The 13388-nt window shown below is 55.4% G+C and overlaps 1 protein-coding gene across 1 annotated transcript; it reads right to left on the reverse strand.

Annotated features, from left to right (window-relative positions):
- Window positions 1-1921: 1921 nt before the first annotated feature.
- On the reverse strand, window positions 1922-12754 carry GALNT5 (polypeptide N-acetylgalactosaminyltransferase 5). Its single transcript, XM_051623296.1, has 10 exons — window positions 12552-12754; window positions 9560-9726; window positions 7791-7910; window positions 7410-7545; window positions 6924-7043; window positions 6337-6454; window positions 5799-6122; window positions 3847-3927; window positions 3334-3495; window positions 1922-2227 (listed from the first exon to the last, which is right to left on the reverse strand). Exons 1-10 carry the CDS (start codon window positions 12746-12748, stop codon window positions 2087-2089), a joined length of 1566 nt encoding a protein of 521 aa, XP_051479256.1. The 5' UTR covers window positions 12749-12754; the 3' UTR covers window positions 1922-2086.
- Window positions 12755-13388: the final 634 nt, after the last annotated feature.

The following is a 13388-nucleotide window of genomic DNA, read 5'->3' on the forward strand; positions in this document are numbered from 1 at the left end:
CACCCCGGGGGGCTTGGTGGTGTGCGAGTGAGAGTGACACGCCTGGCAATGGGATGTGACCGTGACATCCCAGCCTTTGGTGCCTGCTCAGTGACAAGCGACTGAATGTCAGCAAGCAGGGGCTGATGAAAACCATGCTCTGATAAAAGATGACTGCACAAACATCTGTGTCACTCTCCTGATGGTGACTGCAGGCTAGCTGTGCTAAAGGAGGAGAGAAAATCGGGGAGACAAGATGGAACGGGAGCCAACTGGGGAGATCTGTCGGGCCAGTCAGTATTTTGGCATACTCAGCCCATCACTTGCTGATGTGAGAGGTAATGTTATGCTGAGGCCTTCTGAAAAGCCAAGGGAGAGGTATGAGGGGTCTGGTGGATAGCAGCATGAGCCCCAGTGTGATGCTCAGCCCTCTGTGTCCCCAAGGGGTTCCTTGCTCAGGGAGCAGCCTCCCACAGTGGAAACAGGGAACAAAACCCTGCTTGGGACACACTGGTGTTACAGACCCCTGAGCTCTGTCACAGGAGAATTTATTCTCTTATGAAATCTGTCCTTTAAAAAAGCTGCTGATGGCTTTTGGAGATCATAGAAGGGTGAAGGTTGGAAGGGACCTTAAAGATCATCAGGTTCCAACCTCCTTGCTATGAGCAGGGACACCTCCCACCAGACCAGGCTGCACAAGCTTCATCCAACCTGCCCTTGAACACCTCCAGGGAGGAGGCAGCCACAACCTCCCTAGGTAACCTGTTCCAGCACCTTACTACCCTCATGGTGAATAATTTCTTCCTGATGTCTAACCTAAATCTCCCCTCTTTCAGTTTAAAACCATTACCTCTTGTCCTGCCCCTACCCGCTCTGGTGAAAAGCCCCTCCCCAGCTTTCCTGGAGCCCCTTCAGGCACTGGAAGGTGCTCTAAGGTCTCCCTGGAGCCTTCTCTTCTCCAGGCTGAACACCCCAGCTCTCCCAGCCTGTCTCTAGAGCAGAGCTGCTCCAGCCCTCCCATCATCTCTTTGGCCTCCTCTGGACCCTCTCCAGCAGCTCCACATCTCTCCTGTGATGAGGGCTGTACTCTCTATAAATGTTAAATAAAACACAGTAAGAAAAACATTTGCCTGTGACAGTAAGTTGAGAGGGACTTTTGGGGTGCAGAGCCTGGCCATCCCATGCAGCCTGGGCTGTCAGGGGCTGGTGCTGGGCCAGGTCTGGATGTGCTGGACTCACCTCTGCAATGGTTCCCGTGAAACGTGTACACACGGGTGTGTGCATGCACACACTTCTGTTTGCAGCCCCTTTTGAGGACAAGACCTCACCAACTCCAGCAGGTGTTTTCACCACCTGGTGGGTGGAAGTTTGGGGTTGGGAGCTGTCCTGCTGGGACCCTGCCCTCCCTCCCCAGGGAGCGGGGATGCAGCGATGGGGAGAGTTGCTCGGGCTGTGCTGCTGGCAGGAGAAGCGTGCCTGGGACGTGCCCTCCTGCCTGGGGCTGCAAGCAAGGCCTGCTCATTGCTTCTTCCATAGCCCCCCCCTTTACTTCGCCTGCTGGGCAGCTTATCGACCCCCATTTGCCTCCCATTATGAAAAGGCAGCTTCCTCAATAAGCAATTGATGGCTAATGGAACCCTGATACTCATCTGTGGAGGCAACGGGTCTCACAGGGCAGCATCCTCCAGTCACACCCAGCACGGGCATGTCAGATGGATTTTTTTAATGTGTTGGTCAATAAACTTCCATTTTCTACAGAAGAATCAGCAGCCCAATTTGCTGTTTACAAGCTGCAAGAGCCCTGGAAGTATTTCTGTAGCTTATGCTGCTGTCTGGAGGGAACCCATGAAGGTTCACTGATGGTGGGATGGGAGACTTCAGAAAATATTTCCATTTAATAATACAGAAAATTACTTGAGTTTTTGCCAAAGTCTCCCACAGTGTGGGAAAAACAGACCTATCTGTTACAGATGCTGTTTAACCAGATGTGCTGCTCTTGGTAATCCTGATCTCTCAGTCTGCTGGTTTAAATTACGGATTTCAAGTCTCACAGATGTCCTTGCTGCATCCACAAGATGAAAACAGAGCATTTCTGGTTCGGCTGTGTTCAGTCTGCATAGTAATTGCCAAACTGCCACTTTTGATAAGGATTTGCAGCGTTGCAGGCATTCACCCTCAGGGCTCTGTGTGAGGGATCCACTTCCAAGCACGCTGGCTGCTGGAGGTGCTCCGAGATGAGGTGGTCGGTCTGCAGGGGAGAGAGACAGGCTGTCAGGCAGCAGGGCTCATGCTCTGTTTTTCCACCAAGAAAGCTTCATTGTGGTCTGCCCCTTTTTTCACACATCCCTAGCATATAAGCCCCTGCTCCAGCTGGGACCACCAAATACACTGAACTCGCTGCTTGGGGTGGGCTCGGGCTGGGGGGGATGACACAACCTGCCCAGGCACTGGCAGTGCTGCCTCCACTCCTGAGTGGATGGCAATTTTCCTGTATTTCTCACAAAATACCCCAGCCTTTGTGAGCCTTGGCGCTCTGGCTTGGAAAGTTTGATTTTTTTTCAGACTAAACAGGATTGGGAGCTGGTCAATACGATGGGTGTATAACTTAGCTTATTTTCTTTCTTAAATGATGAGTATTTATTTCCTAAATATAAAATAAGCTATTTCATATCATTTTGGACAACTACTTACACCAGGCTGATGGAGGTACTGTTACAACTCTCTTGCTTTTTGCAGGGCAGGTTATAAATATAAGTACCCATTGTTTTCATAAATGCTTCCTTTTAAAAACCCCCGTGAGCTGAATGCCAATCGATACCAAGTACTGTCTGCGTAAGTGCTATCGATGGCTCCTCTGTACAACCAGGAGGTTTTGTTACTGCTGTGGGGGCATGGCCAGCACTTCTGTCTAGTTGTGCCAGGGGAGGTTTAGATTAGATCTTGGGAACAATTTCTTCCCCAAAAGGGTTGTCAGGGCCTGGCCCAGGCTGCCCAGGGCAGGAGTCCCCATCCCTGGAAGGGTTTCAAAGCCCTGGAGATGGTGCTGAGGGACATGAGGCAGGGGTGGCCTGGGCAGGGCTGGGGGAACAGTGGGACTGGATGATCTTCAAGGTCTTTTCCTACTAAAATGGTTCTGTGATTCCATCCCCACATGGAAAGGCCGCAGCACCATGGAATCAACGCTTAATTTTAGGTGAAAAGCCAGCTTTTGGTACAGCCCCACCTGACCAGAGGGCTGGGGTACACCCCACACCTTGTGCTGGGCTGTGGCTGCCTGTCAGTCTGCAGGAACCCAGGGGAGGGGCACCGACCCAGAGGAGGGAGCTGGTGGTGCCCCCATCACTCCTCACTCACCAGCTCGGGGCGGTGGGAGGCCAGTGACCTGTGCAGCCAGGTCTGGCCACGGCCCCGTCCCTGGCAGGGGCGCAGGCCCAGGGCTCCCGAGGCAGTGGTCGGGGACAGGCAGAGCTCTCCCTGCCGGATCAGTCTCAGCCAGGTGTAGTTGAACTTCTGGTGCTGCGGGGAGAGACAGGGAGAGCTGTGACCCCACGTGCCTTCCATCGGCAGGCAGTGGGGCACAAAACACAGGCTTGTGTTGAGCTGTTTCTCCCCATTTTCCCGTGCAAGCTCACGGCTATGCTGAACTTGCCAATTCCAGCTGAATTTGCTGGTTCTGGGGCCGTTGCTTGGCTACAGGCTTTGCAAACAGAGAAGATTCCTGCCCCTCAGCATTGTCTGGCCGTGCCCCCCGGATGGGAAGTTTGGCATGAGCTCCCGGGGGATGGGGGTCACCACCACGGGGAGGTGGGGAGCTCTGTGCCGAGCCGTAAGCCTGTGTGACACGGGCGGGGTGCAGGGAGTGCTCACCGGGCTGTGGGCATCGCAGGCCTCCATCGCCAGCGCGGCGTTCTCCGCAGCGAGGCACCTCGCCGTGGCGAGGCTCACCAGCTGGAAAACAGCACCAAGAGGCAAACTCAGGGCCCAGAAAGAGGAGAGGCTGTTACACCGCAGTTCAGCTGCTGGACTCCCAGGACACTGACTGAGCGAGGCAGAGACAACGTCCCCCTGTCCTTGCCAGGGGTGCAAAGGCACACCTGGCCTGCTGCCTGTATTTCCCCCCCAGAGAAAAGCCTGAAACAAGCTCTTTGCAGAACAGCTCGAGGCTGGATGAGACGTGTTCTTTTTTGGACATAGCTAGTGTTCCTGTTCTGCCAATCTCCCAAACAACAGCTCCCAGCAGTACCAACCGTGGAGCCCCTTCCCCTTGCTACACCATGAAGGAGGTGAGTTCAGAGGCTGCCCAGCAGCACGGCAGGTTATTTGGGAAAGCTGGAAACACAGGGGGGAGCTGGGCCAGCCCCTCTGGTTCTGGGCTGAAGCCCACCACACCACAGGGACCCTGGGTCAGCCTGCTCACATCTCTGACCCCATTGCAAACCCTTATCCTTCTCCTTCTTCCAGAATTTCTGAAGAATTTATGAATTAATCCTGATAGATAAATAAACAGGCTATTCAGAAAACAGTTCTCAAGTAACTCTGGGAGGTGTTCAGCACAGCTGGAATGTGCACAGCTAGCTAAAACCCCATTTTTCTGCCCTATTAGATTTTGAGAATGAAGATAAAGGAGTGATTCAGATGGCCTGAATCAGGACAGTACAAGGGAACATCTTGAAAACTTTCACAAACACCCCTGAGAAGCTGAGGTTTTGGTGCAGTTGAAACCCAAGGGCTCTCTCGATGGTCTAACTGCTTTGCACTGAACTTGACATGAAGTTGTATTGCTCCAGCTGGAACTCAAGAGCTGAAAACAGGAATATTTCTAAAGAAATGTAGATATTTTTATGTTCTCCAGACTATTCTGCTCGGTTTTGTTTTGTTTTGGGTAGTTTTTTTTTTTTCTTTTTGTTTTTTTTTTAAGGTCACTTAAGGTGCCTTTAGTTTTCATTCCTGGCATCACTGTAATTTTTCTGACAAGCCAGATATTTTACTTCTGTTACTACAATTATAACTAGAATGCAATCAGTCTTGCATCTTTTCTGGGCAGCATACTTGAGGTTTCTGAACTGCAGCTGATATTCAGCTGAGGCTCCGGGTGGGACCAAATTCAGAACCACCTTTTAGCCTTGTACAATTCACAGAATCACCGAGGCTGGAAAAGACCTTTAAGATCATCAAGTCCAGCCTATGACCAACACCACCACATCTCCAGACCACGGCACTAAGTGCCACCTCCAGCCTTTCCTTGAGCACATTCAGGGACGGTGCCTCCACCACTTCCCTGGGCAGCCCATCCCAGTGTCTGATCACCCTTTCCATGAGGAAGTGCTTCCTGATATCCAACCTAAACCTCCCCTGGAGCAGCTTCAGGCCAGGCCCTCTTGTCTTGCTGCTGGTTGCCTGGAAAAAGAGCCCAGTCTCCAACTGAACACAACCTCCCTTCAGGGGGTCGTAGAGAGTGAGAAGGTCTTCCTCTTCTCCAGGCTGAACAACCCCAGCTCCCTCAGCCTCTCCCTGTAAGACTTTCCCTCTAGCCCTTTCACCAGCCTCGTTGCTCTCCTAATGTTGATAAAGCGACCGAGCCGCTGCCTGTGCAAAAGAAAAGCAGATTGCTGCTGCGCTCTGCTGGCGGCAGAGCACCGGTACAGACCCTGCCGGCACCGGTACGGACCCTGCCGGCACCGGTACGGACCCTGGACCAGAGCCCCTATCCCACCGACCATGCAACTCCCAGGCTGTGTATGTTCCAGGGCGCTGCTAAGACCCCAGCCAGCCCTGGAAACACGATGGAGTGCAGGGGAACAAGTCACCGGGGCACATACCAGCCCGCTGGCTTTAACCAGGGGAGCTTCCAGGTCCGGGTAGATGTTCTCCAGGTACCACCTGAAGCTCTTGCACTGAAGCTTCTTTCGCAGTTGGATTTGTTGAGTCAGGTCGCCGACATACAGGTTCTTCAACACTAAGTGGTAAGCGTGGCCATAGAATAACTCCTTGTACTCGTCCAGCCAGACCTCTGCAACACGGGCCAGGTTCCTCTCCACTGTCCTCACCCGATCTCTTGGGAAGGAGTAAGGATTGTCGTTCCTGAAAATGTGCCCAACTCTGGAGCATGGAACAATCTCCACCTCTCCACCGCACATCCAGACCTGAGAAACAGAGGTGACTCTGACAGAAACATGGGCAAATGAAGGGTGCTGGCTTTGTGCAAGCCAGAAGAGAAGCAGCACAGTAAGCAAAGTGCCAGGAGGGATGGGGACTCCAGCACGGGACTGTCCCAGGGAGCCCTGGCCTGGCCCCAGGCACCCCAGCCATGCTGGCAGGGATGCTGGAGTGCAGAACAGGCTGCCAGGAGCAACATACCTTGAATGAAATCTCCATATTTTCACCTCCCCAAACATCCAGTCCCGGGTCGTATGTTCCCAGCTCAAAAAAATACTTCTTATCAATGGAAAAGAGGCCACCAGCCATGACCGGGCACCTGGGAGCAGAGAAGCCACATGGTGTTGTCAGCTGGTGGGAAGTGCCCATCCCTTCCCCTGCTTTGATGAGGGAACCATTGAGAAGCTGCTGAGGGAAGGTGCCCAAGCCTGCACTGACAGACAGCAAGGATCACCCTGTTTGTCACTGCTGCAGGCTGACAGGCGCAGCATTAAAAGAGATGTTGTCTGGGTGGCTTCACCCAGTCTGGAGGCTGTGATGGGGCATGGAGGGGAAACATGCAGCAGTACAAGCCCTGGCCGTGCTGGCCAAACACCAGCAGTGCCACAGGGGCCAAGGGAGGCTTGGTGGGCTTTGCCCAGGCCTGGGGATGTGGTTGCCCACACCATATCACTGTCCTTGCAGACAAAGGAACATTTGCCCCCCTAAGCTGCCTTTGTTGCTACGTTATTATCAAAGGAACTGGCCGGTTCAGAAAGCTCTCACATTTGCTTTTTTTTTTGTTTTACCTTATGATATCAGTTTCCTTTATTTTCTTTTTCTCAATGACCTCCTGCGGAATCTGCCTCCATCCAAAATTCATTGGCCAAGTGAAAACCCCACGCTGAAAGTTGTCCACAGTCATGTAACTAAACAGAGAAAAGATCGGGATGACTAATTCTGAGTCACTTTCCTGATTGAAATGTCACCCTTAATGAGAGAAGATAAATATCTGTACCTAATTAAAACCAGATTTTAACGGATTTCATCAGGAATCCTCTCAGTGTACTAACAGTCATGAAAAAGGGAAAAGTTGTGTGCAGTAAGTGCAGGGGCCACCTCCACTGCCAGCGTTGGCTCCTGGTGTCCCGCAGCGACACCGACCCCGCCTGCAGCGCTGCCGAGGGAGCTCTGACCCCGTGTCTTCCTGGGATTCACGTGCAGGTGGTCCCAGGAAGGGTTTTTCTGAAGGCGATGCTGGGTGCTGGGTTTCTCAGGGCTGCAGGCTGCCTTACCTCATGTCCTTGTCGCTGATGACCTCGATGACGGGGCAGGGGACCTTGGCCCGGCTCAGACGGACCCTCTCCAGCAGCGGCTCCAGCCACCCCACGTTGCACTCCACGTGCGAGTCCAGGAAGGTCAGGACGGTGCCTGCAGCAGAGGCCAGGGCAGCATCAGGCCTCAGGTGCCCCGTGCCCATCCCCGTGGGGCTGGAGATCCTGCCTGCTGGGGCCGTGCTGAGGTGCCAGACGAGCCACGGCTCTTCCCCCCATCAGACCCTTGTGCTTCGTGTGCCAAAACCACGGCCTTGGGAAAGCGGGAGGGGACTCAACTGGAGATGGGCTGTTGGGCACCTCTGGGGGGGCAGGCAGGGCTGTACGAGGGCTCTGTCCTACCTTTGGCAACCTCTGCTCCTGCCAGTCTGGCCCGTATCAGGCCGTGCCTCTCCTGGAGACGGAGGATCTTCACCTTTGGGAACTGTGACATGTACCTGTCCAGGGGCCCCTTGAGGTACTCTGCAGGGAAGGAGGAGAGGCCGAGGTTGACTTACCCACTTCATACCTCCTTACAGAGGTGACAAGCAGAGGGTAGATTTTCCCTGGGAGCATCTCCAGGACACACTAGGGTCCTTGGGTGCAAACATCTGGGCACAGCTGCAGGGCTTCTGCTGCCTGGCACTGTGATCTGACCCTGCTCCCTGGTGAAACTCCCCTATCAGTGCCAGCAGGTTTAGGCTGATGTTCATGGAGTTATGGAATGGTTTGAGCTGGAAGAGACCTGAAAGATGACCTTGATCCAACCCCCTGCTATGGGCAGGGACATCTGCCACTAGACCAGGGCGACAAGTGTAGAAATCTGTTGGAGACATGTCTCCTGCAGTCTGTGAGGGGTAGAGGGGTTGGTCCTGGGGCTCACCAGGGGCTGCCCTGGATCTGCTCCCCCCACAAAGGACAGGGCTGTGGTGGTAGCACCATCCCCTGCTGGGCAGCCACTCCACATTGCTGCAAACCTGGTGGATGCAGCAAGGGTGGATGTGTAACCAATGCTGGGCAAGCACATGGACTTGCTGGATGCAGGAGACCTGGGAAGTAGAGAGCAGCAAGCATGGGGCTTTTGGTGACAGGCCATGAGCTAAATCCCAGTGGCCTGACTGGAGAACTTCATGATCCAAACCAGGTACTGTTCAAAGACTCCAAAATGATGCATTTTTTTCCTTCATTGCCCTATAATTGCAATTAAAATCCAGTTGTGATTTTTTTTCCTTTGCCTAAATTAAATACATAAAATTTTTGTGCTCTACAAATTTCATTGATACCCTTTGATTTTCCCTGGGAGAACGTAACTGTTGCTTTCCAAAAGGCAGTTAAAAGCTTTGAAAAGCTCCAGAGGTGAAACATTTGCAGGAGGTTATTGCACTTGGAGGACAGCACTGCAGGGCCCAGCTCTGGAACTCACCTACCCTTGCCAGGTTTCAGCTGCAAACAGGCAGATATCAGGGAAAAAGTAAAGAGGAAACCCCAGAAAGATGCCTTTGAGGGCAGTGGTATGAACATGCTTGAATGATTATTTTAAAAACAAGCAAAGTGAGTCTTTCTTCTCTTTTTTTTTGTGCCTATTGTCTCGTTGCATCGTAGGCTCCTTGCATGCAAGGCATGAGCTGTGAAGCCCGTCTGAGACAGCACCTCCCCTAAAGAACCAGCAATTGGCAAACTACGTCATTCCTAAATTTTTAAGGGCTGAAGTCAGGAGAGAGCCAAAGCACCCCGACCAGAGGCTGGGTACCACCTGAGCCAGGCAGGCAGCCCTGAGCAGGGACAGCTGCCTCGCTCTGCACCACTTGTACGGCAGCAGCCCGGGACAGGGCGTGCTGCTCCTCCCCATCACCAGCTCCGACATCACAGGGCACTCCTCTGGGGACTGCACAGAGAAGGGCGACAGCATGGATTTCATAAATGCACAAGCCCTGGAGCCAAGGAGGCCCTAGGGATGCATGGCTGGCCTCTGATCTCGTCTGGAAAGGTAACAGCAGCGCTGGGGACGTGCTGCAATACATCCACGGGAGAAAACGTGATTTCCCTCTGCTGCTCGGAATTGCGTTAGGGAACAAATCGTATTTGGGCCCCGAGTTATATTGGTTTCATAAGGCAGAAGAAGCTTCACCTACCTTTAGTGCTGAAGTCATCCACCAAAATGAGTTCTTCGATCAGGTGGGGAGGAGACCTGCTGAGGACGCTGTGGACAGAGCGCAGCAGGGTGGACCACACTTCATCCACGAAGCACATGATGATGGTGGTGGTTGGGAGGTCATCATGAACCTGCTGCTCAGAGCACCTGCAACGACAGCACGGGCTCACAGGCAATGGCCAGCCAACCTCCTGAAAATCTCCAGGCTTGGAGTCGGCTGGGAAAACACACCGGGAGGGGGAAATGCCAAATGTGAAATATGGAGGCAAAGTCCTGCAGTGGGATTTTGTTGGGAGAGGGAGCAGAGGGTTGGGTGGGGAGAACTCTCCTGGGCAGCCCTGGGGATAGGATGCACTCACTCCTTTCCAACAGGGACCTCTTTTAAACTCCCTGTCCCCAGCTGATAATATCTCCTTTCTGTGAGCAAACAGGGCCACAGTGCAAAGGCAGGGAGGCCAGTCCCAACTCTGCACCACTGGCCTCAGGGTCTCCTGTGAGGAAGGGATCCTGCAGTGCCCCTGCTGGGCTTGGGAACCTGGGCTGTGAGAGACTGCCTTGCTGGAAAGAAAAAGCACTGGCATTCTGTGCAAAATGCAGGGAAATGGCCACTTCCAGAAAGGACTGCTCAGCACAGCAACTTGTCAGACATGCAGACAGTGAGGAACAGTCACCAGTCCAACGTCTGCACCTCCCTCAGGGGACTGTGGAGGATGGGAAAACATCCAAGCATCCAAATTTAATGTGCGACGGTACTGGTGAGTCCGCCCCCCTGAGCACCCTGTATCTCATGCCCTCAGCACCCACCCTCCCCAAGGATGTCCCATCCTGGCTGATCATGCCCTCAGTCCATACAAGATCCTCCCTCGCCAACAGCCAGTGGTACCATCAGCAGGTCCAAGGAGTGATGCAATTTCTCCAATGTCTGTGGGCTTGTCATTTTACTCTGTAACAGCCAAAAATGCAACAGCCAGGTCAGGCCTGTGTCTCCAGTGTTCAAAAGGTGGACGACCAGCTTTTCTCCTCTTCCATCTGCAATTCCAGTATGGCTTTGCTCCGTGCTGGTGAGTGAGGCTCCCTCAGCTCTCCTGTCTCTGAGCAGATCTCCAGGCCTGTGGGACACCTGGCAGAGCTCCTCTCCCCTAAGCTGGCTGACCCCAGAATGCCCACGAATTGCTGGGACTTGCTTTCTCTCATCACTAGGCTGAAGCCTGACAGCAGGTTTTTCTCTCTCGTCCTTCCAGAGCAGCCCAGTCCCTCCCCACACCTTCTGTCACGGGTGCTGACTTACCCACACCGTACTGTGCCATGCAGCAGGTGACTTGTTTTTGCCAGGTCAGGAAATCTGGGTCCCTGTCTAAACCTGGATGACTTGATTGTCCCAAAGAAGCTAGGACAGGAAGCTGGGGACAGGCTGGAGGCACTCAGCACTGTGGTGCTGGGGTGAGCTCAGGTGCAGGGCTCTTGGGTGGGGGCTCCCTGCCAGCCTCCTGGCCACCCCTGGCCTTCACTTGTTCAGCCTGTGTGTCTCCCTCCTCCTTGGTGGGACCCCTCCTGCACACACTTCTGCAGAGGCACGGTGCTCTGCAAGCACCAGCACGGTGAGCAAAGCTTGGAGAGCAGCCAGCACTGCACACGGACAGGCAGACTGAAGGATGTGACAAGACAAGGTTCCTGTCGGGCAAATTTTAGTGGTCTAGTCCAGCACTCCAGCAAGGATCGAGAGAGGAAGCAGGGTCTGAGCCGGGAGAGACCGGAAGGATCGGGCAAAAAAGGTAACGTGCCGTTTGGTACCTGGGAGCTGCCACCAGCTGCTGCTGTGGGCTGCTCCTTGCAGCCCCATTTCTGCAGTGCCAACAGGCTGGGGCCAGAGCCTGCACGTCACCAGGCCAGTGCTGGGGCACCCAGAGCAGGTCCTGATGGCCCTGTGCCCCGGCGTGGTGGCACGTCCTGGGGACACACCCCTGTTTGGCCAAGGCGTTCCCGGTGTCAGCAATGCTGTCTCCTGCTGGGCAGGTGCGTCATTCCCCGGAGGCCAGCGGGTGCTCCAGGGGGTGGTTTCTGCTCCACAGCTCCGGGGCTTTGCTGCCAGACACCAAGCTTGGTGGTGACGTTGGGCCACCACAGCTCCTGCTGTGGGCAGGTGGCTTCTGTAGCCAGCATCCTCTGCCCACCAGGAAGCAGCCCTAGCTGTTGTCCTCCTTCCCTGTCTCATCCTGCCCATGCAGGGCCTCGCCTTGGCTCACAGGAGGGCACCAACAGCCCCAAAGGGAATGTCTGTGCATTGTCCTGCAGGAGGGGGGACAAATCACGGCACAACTCCCATCCCACCATGCCCATGGGAAGAGGTGCACAGGGGGGACCCTCAGGAGGCAAGTCTCACCTGCCAAGGGGCTGAGAGAAATTTCCAGCAGGAGAAACCAAGTTTGAGATGAATCCGCTGCTCACTTGAGCTGACACCTTCCCCAGATGCTCCCTGCAGCCCCCCAGGCACAGCAGCCAGGGACCCCCCCAACCCTGTACCCCTCCAGCAGCACACCGAACCCTCTCCTGTGGGAACTATGGGGAGGGGAACGTCTGTCCTGGCGCGGAATACCGAGATTCACAGAACCAGCCACACCTTTCGTGGGGGCAGCTGTAACCTAACGACAGTTTTCCAAATCAAAACTTGGTGTCCCTCCCCACGTGTGTGCCCAGGGCTCTGGGTCCCCCGAGCCACCCCAGCAGAGCGGGCACTGGCCGTGGTGCCCTGCAACCGAGGGGCAGCTGTGCCACCAGCCCGCAGAGAGACGCGCTCCCCACCTCAGCGGGTTGAGACTGTCCAACTTCACCCCATTCAGTGTTTTGTAACAACCCGCTCTCACCTGGAAAAGCAAAGCTGTCTCATGGCTAGCATGCCCGAAGCACTGGTGTGCCCAGCAGCCCTCCCCAGGAGCCACCGAGCAGTTCCCCTGGGCAGGGCACAGGTTCCTTACCCGGCAGGCCTGGTGTCCGCTACGGCGCGGTCGATGGGGATCAAATCGCTGAGGTAGACATTAAAGTTTCCTTCTTTCCATCTACTCTTTGCTTCTTCTTGTTTATCCTCAGGGACTGTAACGGGGTGCCCAAACTGGCCAGGAGCTTGGGGGTCTCTCGGGGCAAGGGTCACATCCATGGACAAGACCTTGTGCATTCCCAGGCTGTGGCCCCCCGCCTGCTCCTGCCGGTCCTCGCTGCCGGCAGGTGCCCCGGGAGCTGCTCCTCGTGTCACCCCCAGCGTCCAGCTCTGGCCACCCAGCGCTGCAGCCCCGGTGATGGCAGCATGGGCAGCACCGTCACCTTTCCCATCAGCGAGCTGCTGCTGCTGCTGCTCTGGGAGCTTTCCTTGACTCTTTGTGAAGTTCCCGGCGGAGTGGGACCCAGGGAGCAGGGCTGCCGGGCTGCCAGGGTTCATCCCCTCTTTGCCAACAAGGACGAAGTGATTTGAGGAGGAAGTTTCTTTCTTTGCCGCGTTTGTCCCCTCCTGCCCGGGCGGGGCTCCCCGGGACGGCAGGCTGGCAGCTCGTTGGCGGCTCCGGTTGGCGGCGGGGTGCCCGGGTGTCCCCGGCCCCGTCTCCCCGCCGCCGGCCCGCTGTGCTGGCCCGCTGCGCCCGGCAGCCGGCGGGGCCGGGGGCTGGTGGGGAGGCGGCCGGGACGGCGGTGCCCCCCGCAGCCCGGCTCTGCTTCCAGCGGGCTCCGTGACAAGCTTCTCCGCCGTCTTCGACGGGGCTCCGCTCGCTGCCGCCGCGGTCCCAGCGCCGGTGACAACCAGCCTCGACGGGACCCACCGCACC

This window comes from Apus apus, chromosome 6, assembly GCF_020740795.1.
Source record: "Apus apus isolate bApuApu2 chromosome 6, bApuApu2.pri.cur, whole genome shotgun sequence".
NCBI lineage: Eukaryota > Metazoa > Chordata > Aves > Apodiformes > Apodidae > Apus > Apus apus.